The sequence below is a fragment of the Rhinolophus sinicus genome, chromosome 7 (assembly GCF_057876585.1).
Source record: "Rhinolophus sinicus isolate RSI-liver-muscle chromosome 7, RSI-T2T, whole genome shotgun sequence".
In the NCBI taxonomy this organism is placed as follows: domain Eukaryota; kingdom Metazoa; phylum Chordata; class Mammalia; order Chiroptera; family Rhinolophidae; genus Rhinolophus; species Rhinolophus sinicus.
This window is the reverse complement of record NC_142507.1, coordinates 38689446-38712207: the sequence shown is the minus strand read 5'-3', so window position 1 is coordinate 38712207 and position 22762 is coordinate 38689446. Positions and strand designations below refer to the sequence as shown.

The 22762-nt window shown below is 31.2% G+C and overlaps 1 protein-coding gene across 6 annotated transcripts in view; it reads left to right on the top strand.

Annotated features, from left to right (window-relative positions):
* Positions 1-22762, top strand: part of COL11A1 (collagen type XI alpha 1 chain) — a 199717-nt gene that overhangs the window by 170804 nt on the left and 6151 nt on the right. For all 6 annotated transcript variants that reach the window (XM_088799462.1, XM_074318647.2, XM_074318650.2 and 3 more), the window contains 10 exons: positions 8359-8412; positions 8544-8651; positions 9140-9193; positions 15636-15689; positions 16595-16702; positions 17195-17248; positions 17351-17386; positions 17469-17522; positions 19098-19347; positions 22247-22359. In XM_088799462.1, coding sequence (XP_088655588.1) covers positions 8359-8412; positions 8544-8651; positions 9140-9193; positions 15636-15689; positions 16595-16702; positions 17195-17248; positions 17351-17386; positions 17469-17522; positions 19098-19347; positions 22247-22359 — 885 coding nt within the window. The remainder of the gene's footprint in view (positions 1-8358; positions 8413-8543; positions 8652-9139; positions 9194-15635; positions 15690-16594; positions 16703-17194; positions 17249-17350; positions 17387-17468; positions 17523-19097; positions 19348-22246; positions 22360-22762) is intronic.

Below are 22762 nucleotides of genomic sequence, written 5' to 3'. Positions count from 1 at the left end.
AACATAATTAAAAATACATTTTAAATCTATTCAGCGATATATGAAACTATCTCAGTATAGTAGTTAATATTGATACTATTATATACTTTCAAAATATCCATTCATATTCACTAATTTTTAAATCTTGTTAATACAATGTAACAAAATCTTCTGTTTATTATAACAAATTTTTAAAAACATTTGTACTGAATACTTTAGGATGTGTAATTACTAACAATCATAATTTTAATGATTAAGCTTCTAGAAAAACCGCTACTTAATTCAAGAATTGAGGAAATGTCCTAGAAAAGTCTGCCCATATACAGAGGTTTAGATTATACTCTATTCTACAACACCAAGACCGTTTTGTGTAGTGGAAAACCCATGTATTTGCCTTCTTATTCACTGACACTTGAGTTGAATATCTGCATTTACTACTTAAGTGAGGTATAACATAAGAACAATTAATCTCTGATTCTTAATTCCTTTCTCTTTATAATGAGAATAAGATCAAATTAGACATTGTAGATCATTGGATAAAGGATAGACTATTAATAAATTATGCTGGGGCAGTTGAATATCTACTTGGAAAAAATAAAATTGGACTTTATCTCCACTTACAAAAAATTAATTCTAGTTGAGTTAAAATATTAAATGTGAAAAAGAAAACCTTGAAATATTTTCAAAATTTAATGGAGTTTAAATTTATAACCTTAGTCATAAATTCTGGTCACATTGGTGTGTCAGAATGGAATCATGTATGATGTATGAAATATTTTACAAATAGACGTTCCTGGGGGAAAATAATGTTTCTGTTTATATAAAAATACTGAAAAGACATTGAAAATAAAAGATTCAAATAGGAGAAAATACTTGTAACATATAGAAAACTTGCAGAGCAAAGTTTTCCAGGTTTCTAAGTATGCCCTACAAATTAAGAAGAAAACCACAAAGAACAAATAGAATAAATCAGCAAAAGGCATGAAAAGGTATGTGACACAAATGCTTGACAAACACATGTAAAGATGTGTAGAAGTCAGGCAAATGTGTGTTCAAATTGGCATTGAGATACCACCCACATCCATGTATTGACAAAATTTTAAGTCTGACACACCAAATGTTGGAAACATTTAAAATAATAGTAATAATGGGGATTATTGTATACAGCTATTGCGAGTTAACTGGTACAACTGCTTTAGGAAAATTGTTCCATGTTACCCAGTAAAAATTTAACATGTCCTTTTCCTACCGTCTTGTAAATGTAAATTCCTAGGTACATGTCCTAGATGATACCTGACACATCTTATCCAAGAGACACATATAGAAAAGATAAGTGCATTGAGATATATTCATAAGCTAAAATATTATATGGCAAAAGAAATGAATGTATTGCAGATGCATGAATCAATGTGGATGGATCTCAAATAACTGGTGTTAAGAAGAAAATATATATAATAAATATACATAATGTTGAGCTGGAAAAGATAGATAATATTTATATAATATGCAAAACAAATTTTAAAAACATGTTTAATATTCAAATACAAGTGGTAGACATGATAAAGAAAATTAAGGCAATCACTAATCAAAATGTAGGATGGTAGTTATTTCTCTGAGAGAAAGACGGTTGCAATATTTGCAAGTGACATGTAGTTAGTAATATATTTATATGTTAAGAGACTAAGATATTTAAATACGAAGATATTAAAATACAGAGATACTCCTTGTGTTATATTTTTCTTTAGCGTTGTTAGAAAGTTCTTTAGTGGAGCTCTCCCTTTTTGATTTTTGATGAATTATTTAAAAATAATCTCACCAAAAAATTTAGGAATGTTCTAGGTTCCCATTTTAAATAACAATTTATACAAATATGATGAGCTATTTTTAATCCATTCTAGTAACTTTTGCTAACAAGATTAGAAGGCTTTTTATTAAGGACATAAGAATGGTGATGACTATGCATTGCTTATAAAGTTGTTTACATCCATTTTGATAGGGCAGAAAAATCAACCTTAGGTCAGCTCAACTGAACAGTATTTTCCAGGTTTTCCTTTTTTAACATGTGGCATTACTACCTCTAACCCAAAAGACATTTAACAAAATGTGTTCAATAGTGTCCTGTATTAGGTTTGGGTAAACTATCAGGCCTAATTGGCCTTATTTTATACAATAATTTATTTTTTTCACCAGAGTAAAATATATTTTTAATGATCACTCTAGTGTCAACAATCTTATTAAAAGGGAGTCTAACATGTGGTAATTGAAGGCGATTTGACTTTGGGTGGTGAACACATGATGCAATATACAGGTGATGTATTATAGAATTGTACACTTGAAACCTATATAGTTTTATCAACCAATGTCCTCCCCAAATTAAAAACAAATTATCATTTGCTCTGATTTAACACTAGCATTCTTTTAAATTATAACCAACCAAACTAGTTAATTTAGGTAAGAGATCTATCTTAACCTAAGAAGATATGTGACTTAGCTGAAAAAATACAAATTATTTACTTAGGTCTTTCTCATCCTATAAACTGGTATTCTTTATAGCTTATTCTCTGCACAAAGTAGCCCAAATGCTCTTGCACTAGAATCAAACAGACCTGGTTTCAAATTCTTGTTTTACTACCTAGAAATATCACTTGGGTTAAGTTAATTACTTTGAGTCTCAGGTTTCTCATTTATAAATTGGGCATAGTATCTAATTTTCAATGTTACAGATAAGACTAAATTAAATTAATAAAATGTATATATAAAACACCTAGTCTAATATCTGGATTTCTCAGCAGCTCAAGCAACAGATGCCTTTATTTTAAGGAATTAAATACAGGTTTCTAATTATGGCATCATTTATAAGTGAAATAAACATAAGTATATCGGTAAAAAAAGGTTAAAACATTGTTTCTAATTCTGAGTTATATAAATTAAAATGAAAGTTTATTAGCAATAAATTCATTGTAACTTCATAGTAAACTTAGTTTTGTTTAATGTTGAATTTGCTGTGCCATTAAAGTTTTTCAGTGCTCAATACTGAAATAACTGGGTGACACGTACAAAAGTCTGTAAAATATTAATTAATTACATTTTTAAAGTACAGTACACTGTGATTCTGTTGAAATTATACATATTTGTATTATCTATTCTTTGGTATAAACTCATGTAAAATCTTGTAAGACGTATTGTAAAATAATTTCTGATGAGAAGGACTGCCAAAAAAACGGAGCATTAATTTCATGATGAGCACATATAATTTTAATAATATGGGTTTGCCAAACAACAAGGATTTAAAACTAGTTTGAGAAATAATGTGATTAAACTGAGTCAATTGAGACAGAAGTACTTAAGAATTTATATGTACTGCACACATGTGAGGTCACTCTGTTTATACACTAGGTGAACACACAACCCTGGAGCCTGAGGGGATACGGTGCAGAGTGAATTTTGTGAACTGAAACTTTGTGTTTAGTCAGGAGGCAGCAATGTATTTTCATGCAACAGACAATTTAATATCACTGTTGTGAAAAAAGAAAAAAAAACAAAAACATATTCCTGTGCAATAATTATAATACCTGATCTACACACTTATTATTTGATTGAATACAGAATTGCCTTACCATCTAGTTCCCTTTAGTCTATCTACAACAGGTAATCTTAAGTAAGCTTTGTATATATTTTGAGGAAGTTAACATTTCTCCTATCCTTAGTTTCACCATATTGGAGACACAGATGGGTAGACCAACAAGAATTTTGCTATAATGTCCCATTGTAGCAGTAACAATGACTAAAGATGTGTTCCAATAAGAATTTTGCTACAACATCTCATTGCAGAAGTAACAATGACTAGAAATGTGTTCAAAAGTATTACACTTTTTTCCATGACTGAATCTTACAAACAAACCTTCCTAATAGAATATTGATCAGAATGTTGCAAGTGGTGTTGATGCCAAGAAACAACATTTTGACAGTTATTGAACAAGTAGGAAAATTAAGTTGTCATTTGTAGTACATGTACATTCTGTCATGCATTTGTAATACTTGAGAATAAATGTATATTTCCTTCGGGCACTAGAAGATTGTACAGTTTGTGTAAATAAGCCATGAAATTTTAATACTCAAGTTATCATTATAGTTGTTTGAAACCAAGAGCCATGCCTTTATATTGAAAAAAATTTTAGAGCTGACTAAAATAATTTAAACATTATAACTGGAAAATGCACTTATTAAATGGAATTTTAAAGCATCCAGCTCATATTGCCAAACAAAAGTTCACAATAAAAATTAAAACAATAACTGATGTTTTTTATTGAGAGTTAGGAAAGCTTAACTTACTATATATATCCATATATACTGATAGTGTCTGTGTGTATGTATATATGTGTGATATATACATATATATGAATATATCCATATAAAATATATTAATATATTCTCAGATCCCTATGCCTTTATGCACGAATGTGAATGATGAGAAGGTAAAGTGTTAGAAGGAAACACCCTTCCCACATCTACCCACACTAAGATTCAGAATCAGAGGTTGAGTTCTTAGGAAAGCCTTCCTTACTGCCAAACTAGATCAATGTACCTATTTTGTCCAACTATTTCGTTTTTGTACATTTTATAGTGTATTGGATATGTTAATTTTGATGTTTAGCTTCATAACTAAACTTTGTGAACTCCTTAGGTTTTCACTTTTATTTTTTTGTATACTCCATGCATGGCCCATTTCTGACACATAAGGAAGACATCAATTATTGAGACATAATGGGAGAATGGGTATATTATAGAATAGTATTGTAAAGTATAAGTTTTGAAGAGAGGATGTGTGTATTTTATATAGAGTATATTTCTCATAGGGAGGAAAATTCCGTGTGACAGTCACTACTATAGAGAAGTAACTGAAGTTCGTTATAGTATGTCATGATTTATGAGGAATTTTTCAATCAGAACACTCTTTACTTCATGAAAGCACAACAAGTAGTTCACTAGATTAAGTCCTTGACCCTCTGTGTATACAGATATATGAGAAATAAATGACTAAGACAAGAATTTGTCCATAGGCATTATTAGTTTTTCTTTTTCCCAAAGGAAACTTTCTAGTCTCCTACCAAAAAAAAAAGTGTGTTATCTCTTTTCATTTGAATTTTTCTTAAAACTTTTGTGCCATTTGGAAAAAAATATAAGGAATAAATGAAAATGGGGTGGGGGGGGGGAGAAAAAGAACAGACCAAAGCCACTTAACATACATTGCCACTATGACAGACATCAGACATTCACTCAAAGAGAAAAGAAATCTTTTGGGGATGGAGAAACCCTTTATTTGAATCACAAATTTATGACTACTGTAGTTTAGTTTTGTTTAAATTCTCTAGGCTCTTTAAACTTGGATTTTCTTTTCTCCATTGCAGTAAAAGCAGTGTTTTTGTTATGATTTTAGACTGTTGATGCCTTGCTTTTTTTTAAAGCCAGATATTTATAAATCTTCTATACTATAAAGTTCACGTGTATAAGTGCAATCTTTTGAGTTTAAGACCCCATGCCTTTATGTCACTAGTGTAGAGGAAAACCTTCAGAGAATAAGGAAAAGCCCACTATTCAGTTGAATCTCATAATTTCTATCCCCCAAATTGTATTCATTATGGTTGTTTTATCCACTTTGCATAGGTTGATCTTTTCAATATCACACCACAATAATTTATGACTCAGCATGTTAACATGAGGAAATATTTGGAGCTTTTGCTTCTATACAGAAACCCTCTTGCATTGATAAAATGAAATTCAAAAGACGCACTTAAGTTTAAATGCATATATTACTGTTAACTTATTGCTGTTGCTTCAAGGGACTGCAGAATCTATACATTTCTTATCTTTGGGTTGAGGCACAATGAATGCCTAATAATATATAGGGTCACAGCGATGATATTGAGAAAATAAATACTAATGATATATATTCATTGACTCTCTCAGAGATAAATGAGTTCACGGCACTGTCTGAGTTTGATGAAGTGCTTGATACTCATTTTAAATGTGGATTTAAAAGACCATATGAAAAACTAGCCTGTACTCACTATTGGAATATTAATAATGCATCTGAAAGAAAGTCATCTTCCTGCCTTGCCTTATTCTCACCAATTAACACCATCTCCACTACTCTCCCCGACCCCCAACCTCAATCTCAGTTCATAATTTTGAGCACAATTCATTGCAAAAATTGAAGTAAACAAATGGAAAACGAGAGTCTGGGGAGAAATGAATGCAATTTCCTAGAGATCACTAAGTTTCCTTTTTAAACTTTCTGTACTTGTGTCTGAATTTGTGCAGAAAATTTATCAGCATCGGATTGAATCTTAATGTTTGTTTAGTAATTGTAAAAATTCAATTACTGGAACTGCATTAATATTTTATAATAAAATTATAAATTTTATATGTATTATAATGAGTTTATTATGAATATATATTGTGTAGCTCTATAGACTAAAAGCACACTTAGTGGGTTAGCAAACCCAGTACCCTGTTTATGTTGGTTTGACAAGTTTCTATGAAATGCCAAAAGCGAAGATATCAAGGACCGAGTATAATTATTAGGAACAAAATTTAAATATAACAGGTATTATAACATCTTATTTCTAGCTTGAAAAATTATTTTCTTTGACAACTTGAATATCATATGTTATATATATGTAATATAAGTTACTCTTTGCTACTTCATTTTGCTACAAGGTTTAAAAATGTGAAGTTTTATATTTCACACGTGACTGTAAATGTAAGAAGGAAATCTGAATATCATATTTCGAGATCTGATTATATATTACAGGATCACATTATATAATAATTTTTCGCCAACTTTAAATTTTCTAGTTAAAACAATTTCAAACATGGCATTTATACTTTTCAGATATTATAAACAGCATGGATGGAATAATTAATTTTTTGACATGGTGTCTACAAATGTATTTTGAAAGTCTCTTTTGTTGCAACTGACTCTTAGGTTGCCAATATGGTGAAAAGCATAGGTAAAATACTTCAATATAGAATGATAATTTTAGTAATGATAATAACAATAGCTAATATTTGCAGTGTTTATGTCCATTTACATTTGTCAATGCGTTGGCTTCTCATGACGACTCAGGGAGATAGCTGCTGTTACTATTCATATTTTGCAGAAAAGTAAACTGAAGCACTGACAGGGTGTGTAACTTGCCAAAGATCACAGTTCTAATTAGTGGCAGAGCCAGGATGGGAAGCCAGGCAGTCTGAGTCCAGGCTTTATGTTCTTAAGCACCAGATTTCATACCTGTATTTGATTCTGCTATACGAGATAGTTCCCAAAATACTTTTACGCATGTGTATGTTATTTAAATTTAGCAAGTCTATAGCAAGAAAATTCTTATTGGTAATGTTTTATGGAAAAAAGAACTGAAGTTTATGGGAAAAGTCACACAGCTAATAAAAAAAGGAAATTAGGTAAATGGATACCCTACAAAGATAGAAATAAGCATATAGTCTAGAAATATACATAGTAGATACACACACACACACATACATACATACAAGGAATAATATTATGAATAGCTTTTACATATATATATTTATATGTAATGTTATTATATATAAGTATATATAAATATATAAATAAATACATATATATATATATATATATATATATATATATATATATATATGTATGTATTATATACACATTAGTATTTCTCCATCGCAATCCATGCACCTAAACAAAAGTCATGCAAATGCTGGAATATCCTCTTAACCTTTTGGATGACATGTTTTTTTCTTCCTTTGTTCTAATACTAGGTTTTCAAAAGTGATACTATTTTTTTATACCACTTATTTGTGTGAATTACATATTTCTAGAAAATGAAAATACAGTCTGTTGATCGTCAAGGTTTTAAATGGTGTGCTGCGCTGGTCAAACATGATCCGCTGAGAACGTGTAACATGGATGTTCTAAGATTAAGAAAGGAGCCAGGCTTAAAGTATATAAAGATGAAAGTGAAATCTGATACATTCAATTAATTCCTAATTGTAAAACATAATAAATGATATTTAAGTGTTTAATATGCTAAGGATGACAATCAGTATTTCTTTAAAAATGTTACCTTTACTGTTTCTTTACATTGATATTATGTAATTATCTGTATTCTATTCAATCTTCACTTTATTTATTTTTAATATTTTAACTCAAAGTTTCTGTATAAAAAGGGTTTTGATTTTTCTCATTGTGTTTTAAACTTCATAGCTGCAGAAAGCCACCCTTTATTAAGATCTATTACAAATTAAACTGGAGCATTTGTAAATAAGTCTTCAGTTACCTTACTTTAATATGTGATATATATTTTAAATGTGGTTTTATGTTTATAGGGTCCTCCTGGGGCTGCAGGTGCTGAAGGAAGACAAGGTGAAAAAGGTGCTAAGGTAAAACATATTTTATAGGTATTGTGTGAAAAGCTCATGCATACATTGCACCTCTATATTAATACTGTCTATAAGGTAATAAAATGTCTTTCTTCATTACCAAAGTATGCACATGTTGTGTCTTATAACAGGGAGAAGCAGGGGCTGAAGGTCCACCTGGAAAAACTGGCCCAATTGGTCCTCAGGGACCTTCCGGAAAGCCTGGTCCAGAGGGTCTTCGGGGAATCCCTGGCCCTGTGGTGAGCATCTGTGCTAGGAAAAGAAAAGGCCATTGTGAAAATAACTTTTTATTTCTAAAAAAATTATAAATGAAAATGTTTATGTCAGTATCATTTCATAAATTATAGTGTTGATGTTTCATAGGAATTCACGAAATATTATATAATAATTAAAGTCTTAAAATATCTAAGTTATGTCATTTATTTAACAAGTTCATAGTGAAATTCTCACTTATAATGGCAAAATAGAATATTAAACCATAAAATTTCAAAGATGTAAAATGTTTATACACAAATCCATCCATCCATATATGTGTATGTATGTGCATATAGACAAATACAAAGTAAAAGTACTCAAAATTGCTTGCAATATTTGTAGATATTTCCCATGTTATGAAATTCACAGATGATGTTTGCTTTCTTTCTATTTATATTTCCAAAATTAAAATAAAAAGAAATATGCATTCTTTCATTAATTTAAAAACATTAATCATGTTTATTTTCCACAGGGAGAACAAGGGCTCCCTGGAGCTGCAGGTCAGGATGGGCCACCTGGTCCTCTGGTGAGTAGCATCTTTTCTGTTGTTTAGAAAGGGAGAATTCCAGGAACAAAATTGTTTATAGGCTAGAATTCCTGAAATTTTATCTTACAAATTGGTTTATATTTTGTACAATGTTCAAGGAAGTGTATTACTCAGACCTAAAAAGAGGAAAGTAATCCTAACTGATAGGTTATTTGGAAAATATCCCTCTTGATCAGAAGATCTTTCTTATGTCCTTTGGATGAAAAATATATTTCCACTCTGAACAAAATGCCACTAATGGCCCAGCCAGCTCTTTTCCAAATGTGGATAGTTCCCCCAAGTGCATGCAATTGCACTTAGTTTCCTGGCACTTCATTTAAAAGAATAACGTTGGCACAGGCCTACAGTGATTCGTTCACCAAATAAATTGTTCTCTTCATGAGTCACGCAGGCTGAAAGATAAAATATTAACCCCCCGCCCCCCATTAGTGAAGAAAGACATAATTATTACATCAGTGAATCTTGGTTACCATCATACACTGTGTGCAAACAACATGCTTGACAAATGCAACAAAGCATGTAGCCGACCAGCATAATGGTCATAGATGGAGTTCATTGTAGAAGCCAAGGCTATCCTCACTACAACATTTGGGCAGAAAGGGAGAATCCAAGTCTCACCTTTAAAATTATTGCTTACTCGGTGACATATTTTTAAACTTCATTTGAACTTCATTGTCCAAAAATAGTTATGTATAAAGGAATTATTCCAAGCAGCAAACAAAGCACTATTCTATGTGATTCATAGTGATTTAAATAGTTAAGTTCCCCTGTACAGTAACTTAAATTTTGTAAAAATACTGCTTATCATGAATATATTAATTATATCAGAGATATAGCTGTACTCAGAAAGCCATCAAAACTGGGCTTCACAATCTTAATTATTCAAGAGTAATTTTGGTCATTCCTTTTAGTAAAAATGTCACAAAAATTTTCTCTAACATACCAAATATTTCGTAAGTGTTACAGAGATTATTTTTTTTTACCTTTCACTGAAAAGTTAAAGATCATTTTTTAGTAACTGGATAAAAGTTATCAAATTTTGAGTGACTTCCAACAGGAGATTATCAAATCTGCACATGAGCCCATCATCACAGGAACCATGGCCTGGCTAAAGCAGGCGCAGCTCGACGTCTGTACCACTGTTTAGAGAATATTCTCTGTAAATATGGTAAACTCCTAACTGCACCGAGTCAGAGCCTGGAAAAACAAAGTACTTTGCCTTAATGTCACTCTAAAATTTGCCAGAGATTTTTTTTCGTGTTACTTCAGATTTTCCAATAAGTATTCTGACCTTTCTCCAGACGAAATAAAAAACATCATGCTGGAGATTTCCTTGGACTAATATTAAAAATAAAACCATCAGACATACCACCTGATTCCGACTTGCAAAAGTTTATATTTCTGACTCTTAGGTAAATGTGTTTACAGAGCAAGTGAGGGGCTGAACAAGCCTTTTAAGTAGAGTGAAGTGAAAAGGATCAGAATTGAGCAGCATGGGGGCCATTCCTTTCTCTGGCTGCTTGTTTTAAGTACGTATTGTAGCTTTTCCATAGTGTCAAATAATTTGACTATGATACGTAATTTTAACGAAACTGCTACTTGGTCCTCATGAGGTGAGGATGGGTGGAAAAATCATCTTCAAGATGTCATTTATGGCAATTTAAACTCAGCTAAGAAAATGTATTTTAGTAGATAATTTGAGAGCAGAGCAAGAAGTAGTATATCATGCTCTCTGGTTAAGGTCATTGACTCTCAAGCCAAGCTCCCTGATTTCAAAAACAAGCACCCTGAATGACTTTTGGAAAGTTACTCAATTTTTTTAAGCTTTAGGTTCCTCATGTGTAATATAAGAACATTAATAACATCTGCTATGGGATGCCATGCAGTTTAAATGAATTAATTTGTTTTCCTTTTTGAAGACAGGTTTAGCCTCTATTTTAGTTTTAAGCTTGTATTTTGCTTTGTTTTATATTCTCTCATATTAGGAATCTGTTCCAATGTAGACAAAAAATTGTTCACTATTTATCTTTGGACAAGTTTACCTTAGTATTATCATACATTCCTTCTTTTCATATACTGATAAATAAAAGATCTGATAGATTTATTTTTCAAACCATAAATACCTGAGTAAATGGTAGGATGCATTACCACATTGCAGTTTGATTTTTTTAATGCGACATTTAAACTATCTGTAAACAATGTTGAGATAGGTAGCAACCCATAATGATTAAGCAGGTTTAAACAACAAAGCATTTGCTTTTCACCAAATTAAATATTATTCCACAATATTGCGTTCTGAATAAAGTGTAGGATCTGCAGTTTCTTTAAACTTTAATGCATTAGAGTTTTGAGATGTATATCAAAGCAAATATTCTGTAAAGCATAATTCTGCAGGGGAAAATGTTCAATTGTGTATTCTGGACACTTAAGAATGTATCATCCCTGCTTTCCTTTTCACTTTATTACTTATGAATTATGTATTTCCCTAGGGTTTTTCAATTTACAGTATCCGAAAGGGGGAATAGAAAATATGTATACTTGGAATAACATTTTTATATGCAGAGTTAATATTTTTGATATGTTCCAGGTTCAGAAGGTTATTTATAACTACTATTAATATCATCACTTTACCACTTTCTATTTCCAACTTATGAAAATGATAAGAACCTGATTTTACTTGGCAAATTTCTCCTTAGGAATAGTTCGTAATTTTTTAAGAGATTAGTAGCATAGAGGAATTAATCATCATTTCCTCTAACTCGTTCATGAATAATATTTATAGAAATAATTTAAAATTCATTAGAAACACAAATAACGTCTAGCATGTTTCTCATTAAGCCTGAGCAATTAGAATTCCTAGTATTTCTTTTCTTTTTTTTTGCCATTTTAGCTTGTACTTTTAGAATGTGATGAGAAAGCTGATTAATAGCCGTCTAGCATTTCAAAAACAAATGATAATGATTAACATTAACATTAAGTTCAGTGTTTATGCAATGTTTCTGTAAGCTTGTTTTTTCTTTCATTATCACAATACTATGACACAGTTGTTATTATTAGAATACTTTTATAAACAAAGCTCAGAGATAATAAGTAATAGATCAAACATTACCCAACTAATGTGTGGTAGATTTGAGACTGAATGAAGTAGTGATTAAAATATTAATGCCCAGGAAGAGATGTCCCTATCCATTTTCCCACATACAGCCAAATTTCTATAAACTATATCACATTTCTGAAAGAGTTTGAATAGAATGTGAGAAGTGAAGGAAGAAAACAATCTGGCCTCTTTAAAGAGTTTTGTATTTTCAATCTAAAGAATGTATTTACTTTTAACTGACATGTTTCAATTTTAACCAATATTCTTAAGTGGTTTCTGCTACTGTTTCAAGCACATGGTTCTTTCATGCAATTACATTTTTATTAGAACTACTTTTTCATGCTTTTTTACTCCATCTTGTTCTAACATAAAATATTTGGCATCTATCCTGATGGTGACATGACCTCAAGAAATTATTTGTTTCCATCACTCATTTATATTATTTCTTTTTAAATGTGTTATTGGGCAATGTCGTTTTCCTAACTGATGGTTCACCAGGCCTATCTGATGAGATAAAAAAAAAAGTAGATACAAAATATATTCTCTTAATTTTAAAGTGATTAAACTAGTACGACTAAATAAGTAACTTTTTAACATAAATGAGATCCTTTATGCTATTCTGATTTTACATATTGATTTAACTGGATTTGGGACCTAATGCCACAGAGCCATGTTTCTCAAACCTTAATGAGTATCGAACCTATAAAACAGATTGCTAATCTCTAACTCCAGAATTTCAGATACAGTTTTCTGGATGAAGCCTAAGAATTTGCTTCACTAATAAATTCACAGATGATTCTAATGCTGCTGGTCTGAGGACCACACTTTGAGCTCTACTATGTCAGGGTATTAATAAACTAGATGAAAGTTTAGAGTTAAAACCCAGCCTTAGCATATACCTGAAAGTGAACTTGGTAATTTCTTTGTCGTCTCCTTTTTGTCTGTCAGAGATTTAACAAAGTGCATGATTGTTTATTTTTATGCAAAAGATAATCTAAACTGATTGACATAAGTTTACATCTGAGAATTAATAATTTTCTCCTTATTAGAAGCATATTATTAGGTGTGTTTACATTTAAAATTGTACATACCTTTTATGAAAATAATTTTTATCTATTCTTAATAGAAAGATATGGGGAAATTGTCCACTTTTATATCATTACTTACAAAGTTTCAAATTCATTCATTAATTGAAACAAATATAAATATATCTAATTATAGCCCTAAGTACTGTCATTACACAATACTAACACAAGAACGGTGTTACTATTCTTACTTTCCGCTGATGTTCAGGAATTTAGTTTGAGAAGTAGATTAGAGATTTAAGAATGGAATGGAAAGGGTTCATCTACTCAATCTCACAGTAATCCCCTGAAATAGGAATTATAATCCACGGTGTATAGATGAGAAAACCAAAGCTCTTTTATTAGCTAACTTAAATTGCCACTAAGAGAGGCCGGCTTCTATTTCAAGTCTATTCTATTCTGAACCCATCCTTTTCATATTACATCATGCTGCTTGGATCAGAACCATGGCCCTTAATACTTCAAATTCACAAAATGATGGACTGGGACTTAATATGCTCTTTCAGACTGAAGACTTAAAGTATCTAGGTGGAAGGGGAAAATCATTACTCATGGTAGCCTTGTAGAAGATACAGTAGTGAAGACTCACGATAATATAGCTGGGTAAAAGTTAAACAATGTCTGTTCCAAGTGACATGTTAAAAATAATTATTTAAATTATAATTCAAATAATTCAGTTCAATTTAAATAATTCAAACTCATAGAGAAACCATATGGATATTTTGTCTTTGTTTCTTAATGCCTTACTTTGCTACAGGGAGTAGTGATCTCCTTTTTGTAGCATTATCTTGGCCCCGTTTCATCAATCACATACTTACAAACCATCTTTTAGTGTCAGTTAGATTTCTGACAGAATCTGTTGCCTGCAAAGCTTCACTTGTAATTTCAGAACAAGGATCTTATTCTGCATTGCCTTCAACCTGGAATACACAGATTTTTATATAAAAATCCATGGGTAGAAGTCCATGGATAGAAGTCAGGACTAAGAGTTGCTAAAGTCATGCCCCAGTTTTCATGAAAATATAATTTAGTATTAATGGTATTTTTAACCTTGGACTATGAAAAAGGTTAAATTATTAAAAGATAGAATTTTATGAAAAAAATAAATTACCTTATTATTAAATTTACAAATCATTTAGATAAGAGATTTAACTCAGTAATTACAGCTAAAAATATTATCTTGGTATAGAAGCAACCCAAGTGCTCATCAATAGACAACTAGATAAAGAAGATGTGGTATATATACACAATGGAATATTACTCAGCCATATAAAAGAATGAAATCTTAACCATTTACAACAACATAGTAGACCTAGAGGGTATTATGCTAAATGAAAGAAATCAGACTGAGAAAGACAAATACCATATGATCTCATTTATATGTGGAATCTAAAGAACAAAATAAATTAACAAACAAAACAGAAACAGACTCAGACACAGAGAACAAACTGATGGTTGCCAGAGGGGAGGAGCTTTGGGAGCTGGGTGGAAAAGATGAAAGGATCAAGCGATACAAATTGGTAGTTACAAAATCATCATGGGGATGTAAAGTACAGCATAGAGAATATAGTCCATAATGTTGCAACAACTATTTATAATGCAGGTGGGTACTAGATTAATCGGGGTAGTCACTGCATAAATTATTTAAATGTCTAACTCGTATTCTGTACACCTGAAACTAATGTAAAATAATATTGAACATCAACTGTAGCTGAAAAAAAATGAATAATTAAATATATGTGTGTGTGTGTGTGTGTGTGAGTGTGTGTGTGTGTGTGTGTGTGTGTGTTATCTTGGGCATTTACTTAGGAGAAGTAGTTATCAAAGGTCAGTTGACTATCAAAAGTGTATTGAGGCTTTTTTTAAAATTTCACTGGAAAAATTTTAACCTTTGAATTTGAATTTAGTACCACAGCATTTGATTGACTGGATATATAATTTGGAAACCCCTTCTTCTAAAATTAGTGTATTTAAAATTTTATCATTTCTTCTCAACTGAAAAATCATGTTATATTTCTGACTTCATATTCATTTAATCAAAATTATCACTGTATTTTATTATTACGGTTAAATAATAAACCATGTAGCTTTAAACACACAAAATTATTGAGAATCTTGATCATTACTTATTATTTTTTAACTTTATCATATTATCAAAACCAAACTTGCCTTGTGTATAGTAATATGATTCTGTAATCCATACCTACTTTATTTATGTTTATTATTTCTCATTATTTAGGGACCTCCTGGATTACCTGGTCTCAAAGGTGACCCCGGCTCCAAGGGAGAGAAGGTGAGAATAAAAGATTGTGTTATTACAATTTTGGTAAAACTTAACAGCAGAGGCAATAATTTTGCAGATTAAAATCACTCAAAAGGAAATTTCATAGAATGTCTGTCGTTCTAACCAAGGAAAAAGATGTCATTCTTTAGCTTCCCAGATGAATTTAGAAAAGATAAATTATACATAGTAATAGTGAAAAATGTACCAGAACCAGTGTTATATTTTTTCATTGTCCGCTGTAGGAACCTAATGGAGAAAGCATATGTTTATACCAAAATAACCATTCAGAAAATAAACAGGGAATAACAAAATGCCTATTTTTATAAAAAGTGTTTTTAAACATGAAAATAAAAGAATTTAAACTAGAATATCTTTCAAATAGTAATTTGATTTCCCACAATGTATATTGAGTTGCATCAAATATTTAAAGAAAATAAACCTTTTTTTAGAATGGCATTAAGTTTTTTGGATTATTTTTAAGCCTCCAAATGTCTCTTAAAATCTGCATGTTCCCTGAAAAATAGAAATTATTTCATATAAAATAAGATGCTTATTAAAATAATGAATTTTAAGTTGTTTATTTTACTAATATTACAAATGGTCATTACTGGTCTTTAAGGTGAGGGAATTCCCTTTAAATAAATGGAACACTGCAGATGGTATTTTTAGAAAGCATTTTGTTCCATAATACTCCCAACCCTAATAAAGATCTCACTTAACATAAGCAGTAAATGATCCTGTTAGGTGACATGAAAGAGGTTCTTAATCCTATATTCTATTCAGAAAGGTTAGTTTTTTAATCTAAGTTTTTTACTTTTATGTTTTATAAATTTAATGTGCAATTCTGTTATGACTATAATTTAATATATGGCTGTAATTTATATAGTGATATATATTTTTTCTGCCTTCCAAAGGGACATCCTGGTTTAATAGGCCTGATTGGTCCTCCAGGAGAACAAGGTGAGAAGGGTGACAGAGGACTCCCTGGAACTCAAGGATCTCCCGGAGCAAAGGGTGATGGGGTAAGGAAAGATCTATTTTTCTACTCCTTCCCGATTGGACACACACAGATACCTGCACACATTCCCTTAAACTGACCAAGGAAGTGATTTATAGCCTCTTTATTTTAATCTCCTTAAGTCAGTCATAGTTTCAAAAAGAAATTTACATAACCTTAGACTAAATAAATTAAAAATGCATGATTTAAGTTAAAATCACAAAAAGTACTATTCACTAGTTAATTATACAAACATTTTTTTGAATCCCTAACGCATACATATCATTATGCTGAAGGTTGCAGGAATATAAAGGTATATAGACATTGGCGCAAAATTGAAAAAAAACAAACAAACAGATAATCTTGCAAAGGTATTTCTTAAGATTCACAATGGAAAATTTTAGGCTATTCTCATATATTTTTATATTCTCTAAATTTTGCAGCGTATGTTGTTCTTAAAAACATGAAAATGGAATTGCTGAGAACAACTCTTTGATTTGAATGATTTTCTCCATAGGGAATTACAGGTCCTGCTGGTCCCATAGGTCCACCTGGTCCCCCAGGCTTGCCAGTAAGTACAATAAAAAAGAATTGTTATAAAGTAAACTTATAAATATACCGAAGAGACAAATTCTCCATATTTTTATCTGTAATTTGATTTTGTATTTTCTAGGGTCCTCAAGGTCCAAAGGGTAACAAAGGCTCTACTGTAAGTACCTTTCCCTTTGGCATTTTAATTTTTCAGGGAAGCCTTGTTCTCTATTTATCTTGCTCCTTTTTCTCTTTAACAGGGACCTGCTGGCCAGAAGGGTGACAGCGGTCTTCCAGGGCCTCCTGGGCCTCCGGTAAGTGCACAGTCACAAGAGTGATGTTCTGGCAATGAGCGTTCTGAGATGGCCAGTGACTTCCCTGAATTTATAAGAAGGATGAAAAGACACTTCTGTCAAAGTGCTGATTTTCCAGGAACTAGCAACTACATTAATTAAGTACTCAGGTCTGCATGCCGAGACACGTCTTTTACTCGGTTTCACTCTTTGAATATAAAGATACCTTAATTATATATTATGATAACTTGTTCTTGTTAGTTTTTCAAGAAAGTCATATATTTTTTATATCACATTTTCGTGAAAGCAACTGATTGTATGCCACAAAGATACATTTATATCTGACACTAGGAATAAAGAAAGAGTTCAGATGCTAGGCATTTTTTCCTACTTCATATAATGATAATAATAAAAGCAATACTAATAACTACTACTTATTAATGCTGACATTTTCCAGGCTTCCCAGAACTATTAAGTGATAGATCCACGTGAAAAAAGCTTTAGTCTCCTGTCTTGAGCTTGTTTTCAAACTTTTTGTGTATTAGTGTGCTAGGGCTGCCGAAACGAAGTACCAAAAACCAGGTGGTTTAAACAGCAGAAATTTATTGTCTAACAGTTCTAGAAGCCTGGATGAAACCCATAATTGAAAGTGTCAGCAGCATTGGTTCCTTCTGAGGGCGGGGGGGGGGCGGGCGGGGGTGGGAAGATACATTTGAGACGAGTCTTCTTGGCTTGTGTATGGCTCTCTTCTCCTGTGTGTCTTCACATCATCTTCTGTCTATGCATGTCTCTGTGCCTACATTTTCCTTTTTATAAAGACACCAGTCATATTGGAATAGGCCCACCTCAATACCCTCATATTTACTTAATTAATTATATCTTCAGGGACCCCGTTTACAAATAAGGTGTTAATCTGAGGTACTAGGGCTTTGGACTTCTGCATGTGAGGTTTTGTGGGACACACTTCAACCCGTAATTGCATGGATTATCTATCTAGTATAATTCTACTCTTACACATATGTAAATTCTAGTCTGGTTACATTTCTTTAAGTTTGTTAATTTATAAAGACTTAAGTTATAAATATTTGAAATAAGCTAATGTGTATTTTTAAAAGTTGAATGTATCAGAATACAAATTATTATCAAGCATAGTAGACAGCTCATTAGAAAACACAAGAATCTTAAAATAGTGTTTTAATCTTTGGAGACTAAAATCTAGTTGTGAATTTAAGGACTAATTAATGAGGACTAATTAATAAATAAGAAAGCAATGCATATAACATGTCTACACAAATCTGTACATTAGTTATACAGAAAAAGGTCCAGAAATCATCTGATTTGTGTGCCTACCCCAGTATCTCCACTAGATTTTTAAAAAGAATTTACAAATTTTATAATATATATATCTATATGTATCTATATATATTTATGTATAGATATATATATATATTGTAGTAGTAATTACAGAAAACACTGAAAATAGGGAAAACATTGAAAAGCTAAACCAACTATAATTTCTTATGACATAACCAGTAATAAAATCTGCGGAATATTTTACCTTAGGAAACAATTATATGCATATCATCTCTTTTACAGGGTCCACCTGGTGAAGTCATTCAGCCTTTACCAATCCTGTCACCCAAAAAAACAAGAAGACATACTGAAAGTATGCAAGCAGATGCAGGTGATAATATTCTTGATTACTCAGATGGAATGGAAGAAATATTTGGTTCCCTCAATTCCCTGAAACAAGACATTGAGCATATGAAGTTTCCAATGGGCACTCAGACCAACCCAGCCCGAACTTGCAAAGATCTGCAACTTAGCCATCCTGACTTCCCAGATGGTATGTTAATAATACATGACAAAGCAAATGTACCGAGCCTCTAAGTTACTGAGGTGCACTGTCAGCTCATTAATTCTAGTTAAATGTTTAATATAGTCTCCAAATAAAACCGCAGCAAACAATTGTTAATTCCAAACTTGTAGATAGAAAAAGTCATTTACATTGCATAATGCAAGGTCTACTTTGGAAAATCCGTGTTTGTTATATAAAGTTTCATTAAATTATGACAAGATCATTTTGGCTGATTACAGATAACAAAAATGCATTTTTCCTTGTAATAACTATCGTAGAATGGGTTTTATGTATGCACACATACGTGTGTATTATTATATACCAGTATTTATACCCTATATCCCAACTTAGTTTACATTAATATGAGTAAAGTTAACATATTAAAGAGCATAACTGAATCATATTTGACCCATTAGTTTAGCAATGATTGTATGAACAGAATATTAGAGAATTAGGCTAGCTTGGAGTAAAAATTTATTTTATTGATCCACAAATAACCAGAACAATTATGAACAATGTATTTGTAATAATAATCAGGATAATTTGTCATACCTACTTTTGACAAAACCTTTACATACCCATTCTAAGAAGGAAACAGTTTCAACTATTCTTAGTTGACTAAATTCACACAATTACCAAACTAATAAGAGGCAGATATTTATCTCATTTTAAATTTCCCACTTTATGTGGAAATACCTTGTCAATCTTTTCAGTACAGATAGAAAAGTTGAATGCGATTCAGAAACAGCTACCACCATAAGGGAAGAATGTTGTTAAATCCTGCTATCTTACTCTACATTAAAATGAAAGCACAAGTAATTATTGATGGTTCTATACAACCTGATATCCAGGGTCTTAAAATTCATAATGTTTGTTCAAAAGAGATATATGTTTAGTTCAATATTAATTCAGTGCTTCATAAGGAAAATAGCTCAGACTTCTGATCTAGCTGACTAAGGTAATCATATATAATTGAAAATCAAATGGAGAAGATCACATAAAAAAACGTATGATTAATTAGAACCTGAGCAATCAAGAAAAAATTGGGGGAATGGAAAGCTCACTCTGGACTATAATTCCCTGTATTTTCCATAGAATAACTACTTTATTAATTCTTTAATGTGTTTATTATTATTATTATTATATTCATTTATGTATTTATTTGTTTAGTGGTGTCAGGCGCTATTCTTCATGCAGAGATTAACAGATAAGCAGAAGGAACAATGAGAAAACTCTACGTATTAATAATAGCGTATTATGATTGATAGTATGAAAAAATGAGTATTTAGATAACTAAAGGATTATTCCATTTTTGGATAAATAGAATGTTAATATTAAAGAAGGTGACATTTAAGCTGAAACTTTAAAGAGATAGCCAGTCATGCAAAGAATCAAAGGGGTATTCCTGGCAGAGGATATGGGACATTTGCAAAGCTTTGAAGATAACGAGGTCTTGGTGTCTTCAAGAAACTGAAAAGTCTCTGGCTGAACAATAGTGAGCAAAATGGGAAAAGACTTGAAGTATTATGGAAGGAAGCAAGATGGAATCAAAAGAGACTAGTTAAGAAGCTGTTAAACTAATCTAGGCAAGAGATTATGGTGGCCTGTTTTAGGGATGTGACGGTAGAAATAAGAGATGAATAAATTAGAGATATTTTGAACATAGTGTCTATAATATACTGAATTTATTGAACAAAGGTATCTTAGTAATTAATCTATTAATGTTACTTGAAAGAACACTTAATGACAATATTAACTGAATAAAAGATAAAAATAATTCTTAACATACAATTCAGAATTACATATTTCTAAAAACCATAAGAAATATCAAAGATTAAGAGTGGTTATCCTAGTTATAATCTTGGATTCTTTTTATTTCCTAGTATATTTTTTTTCCTGAGAATTTCAGTTTGTTCCAGATGTAAATTTGTTAATGATGTGAACAGAAAAATTGTAAATGTTTTTGTTAAATAATATATTTCTGTACTAAGCTAAGCAGTGGGAGCTCTTAAAATGTTAAAAGTTTGTAACCAGAGGGTTAACATAGTTCAAATTAATATTTGAAATGAAATAGCAGTGTGAAAAATGGTAGGAGGGAAGCAAAGTAATCATCACATGTATCAATTCTGACTCCCAATAACTCTTAACGAAAACCACATTGCCAATTATTTAAAGAATAACCTTACGTTTCTCCTTTACCAGTTTTACTCACCTAACACCAAATTAGTAGTCATGGTCATTCACATGATAAAATTTGTTTTGCATCATTTAGATAATGGCATTAGTAGCAAACTGCATTTAAATATAGGAAATTGACCTTGTTCTTAGTATCCCATTCATTGAAAGGGGGACTACATTTACTGCAACAAATTTTTGCTGTAGAGTAATACAAAAGAGTGGTCCTTGAGACTAAGTAGATACTATCACTTTCATTGTTTCAAATGAATAAAACAAGATAAAATATTTGGCCATTATTCTCAGATGACAAATAGTAAATAACACACATGGGATAGAGGGTTGGTCCACTATATCTGATTCCAATGTGCATGCAATTCATTATACATGGATAAACAGAATGGTAACATTTGAGGAGGTGATATTGAAGTTGAAACCTAAAAGTAATAGGCATGCTAAAATAAAAAAAGTTTTTCCAGGCAGACTGTCTGGGGACATTTGCACAGCTTTGAGTAAGATAAGACAAAGTGTCAGTCTTTAACTACTCAAACATATACTCCAAGATAACCAAAACCATAAAAGGAATGCCTGAGGAAAAAGATCTATGAATATTTATTTTACTTTATTTCTCTTTCTAATAAAATTTGATGTATAATGCATTTGATTTGTGATATAAATGTATTTGTCTATGACATATTTTTTCTACTTCTAGGTGAATATTGGATTGATCCTAACCAAGGTTGCTCAGGAGATTCCTTCAAAGTTTACTGTAATTTCACGTCTGGTGGTGAGACGTGCATTTATCCAGACAGAAAATCTGAGGGAGTAAGTAACAATCTGTTTTGGTGGTGACTGTTGACAGTTCCTGCCATGTTTTTGCAATATTGAACTAAACAGGAAAATTATACTGTCATATTTTCACTTATCTGCTTTTCTTACAGGGTAATTAGAGCATTTCATTTGCATAAATATGAATAAGGCACAAAGTGATGCATGGAGTTAACAAATACTTCTCTCCTTTATTTTTTACCCAGATGTATTATTTTTGCACCTGCTTGCTCTCTAAAACTCTATGGCTTTCCATGACACAGCATAGCTGATTCTCAAATTTTAGTGCATGTATAGTATTTTTCATTTCAATTACCATGTGGTAGAACTCACAGCTGTTTATTATGCTGAAAATATACAATTTTATAAAGAATTATTTTTTGCATAAAATAAGAGTATT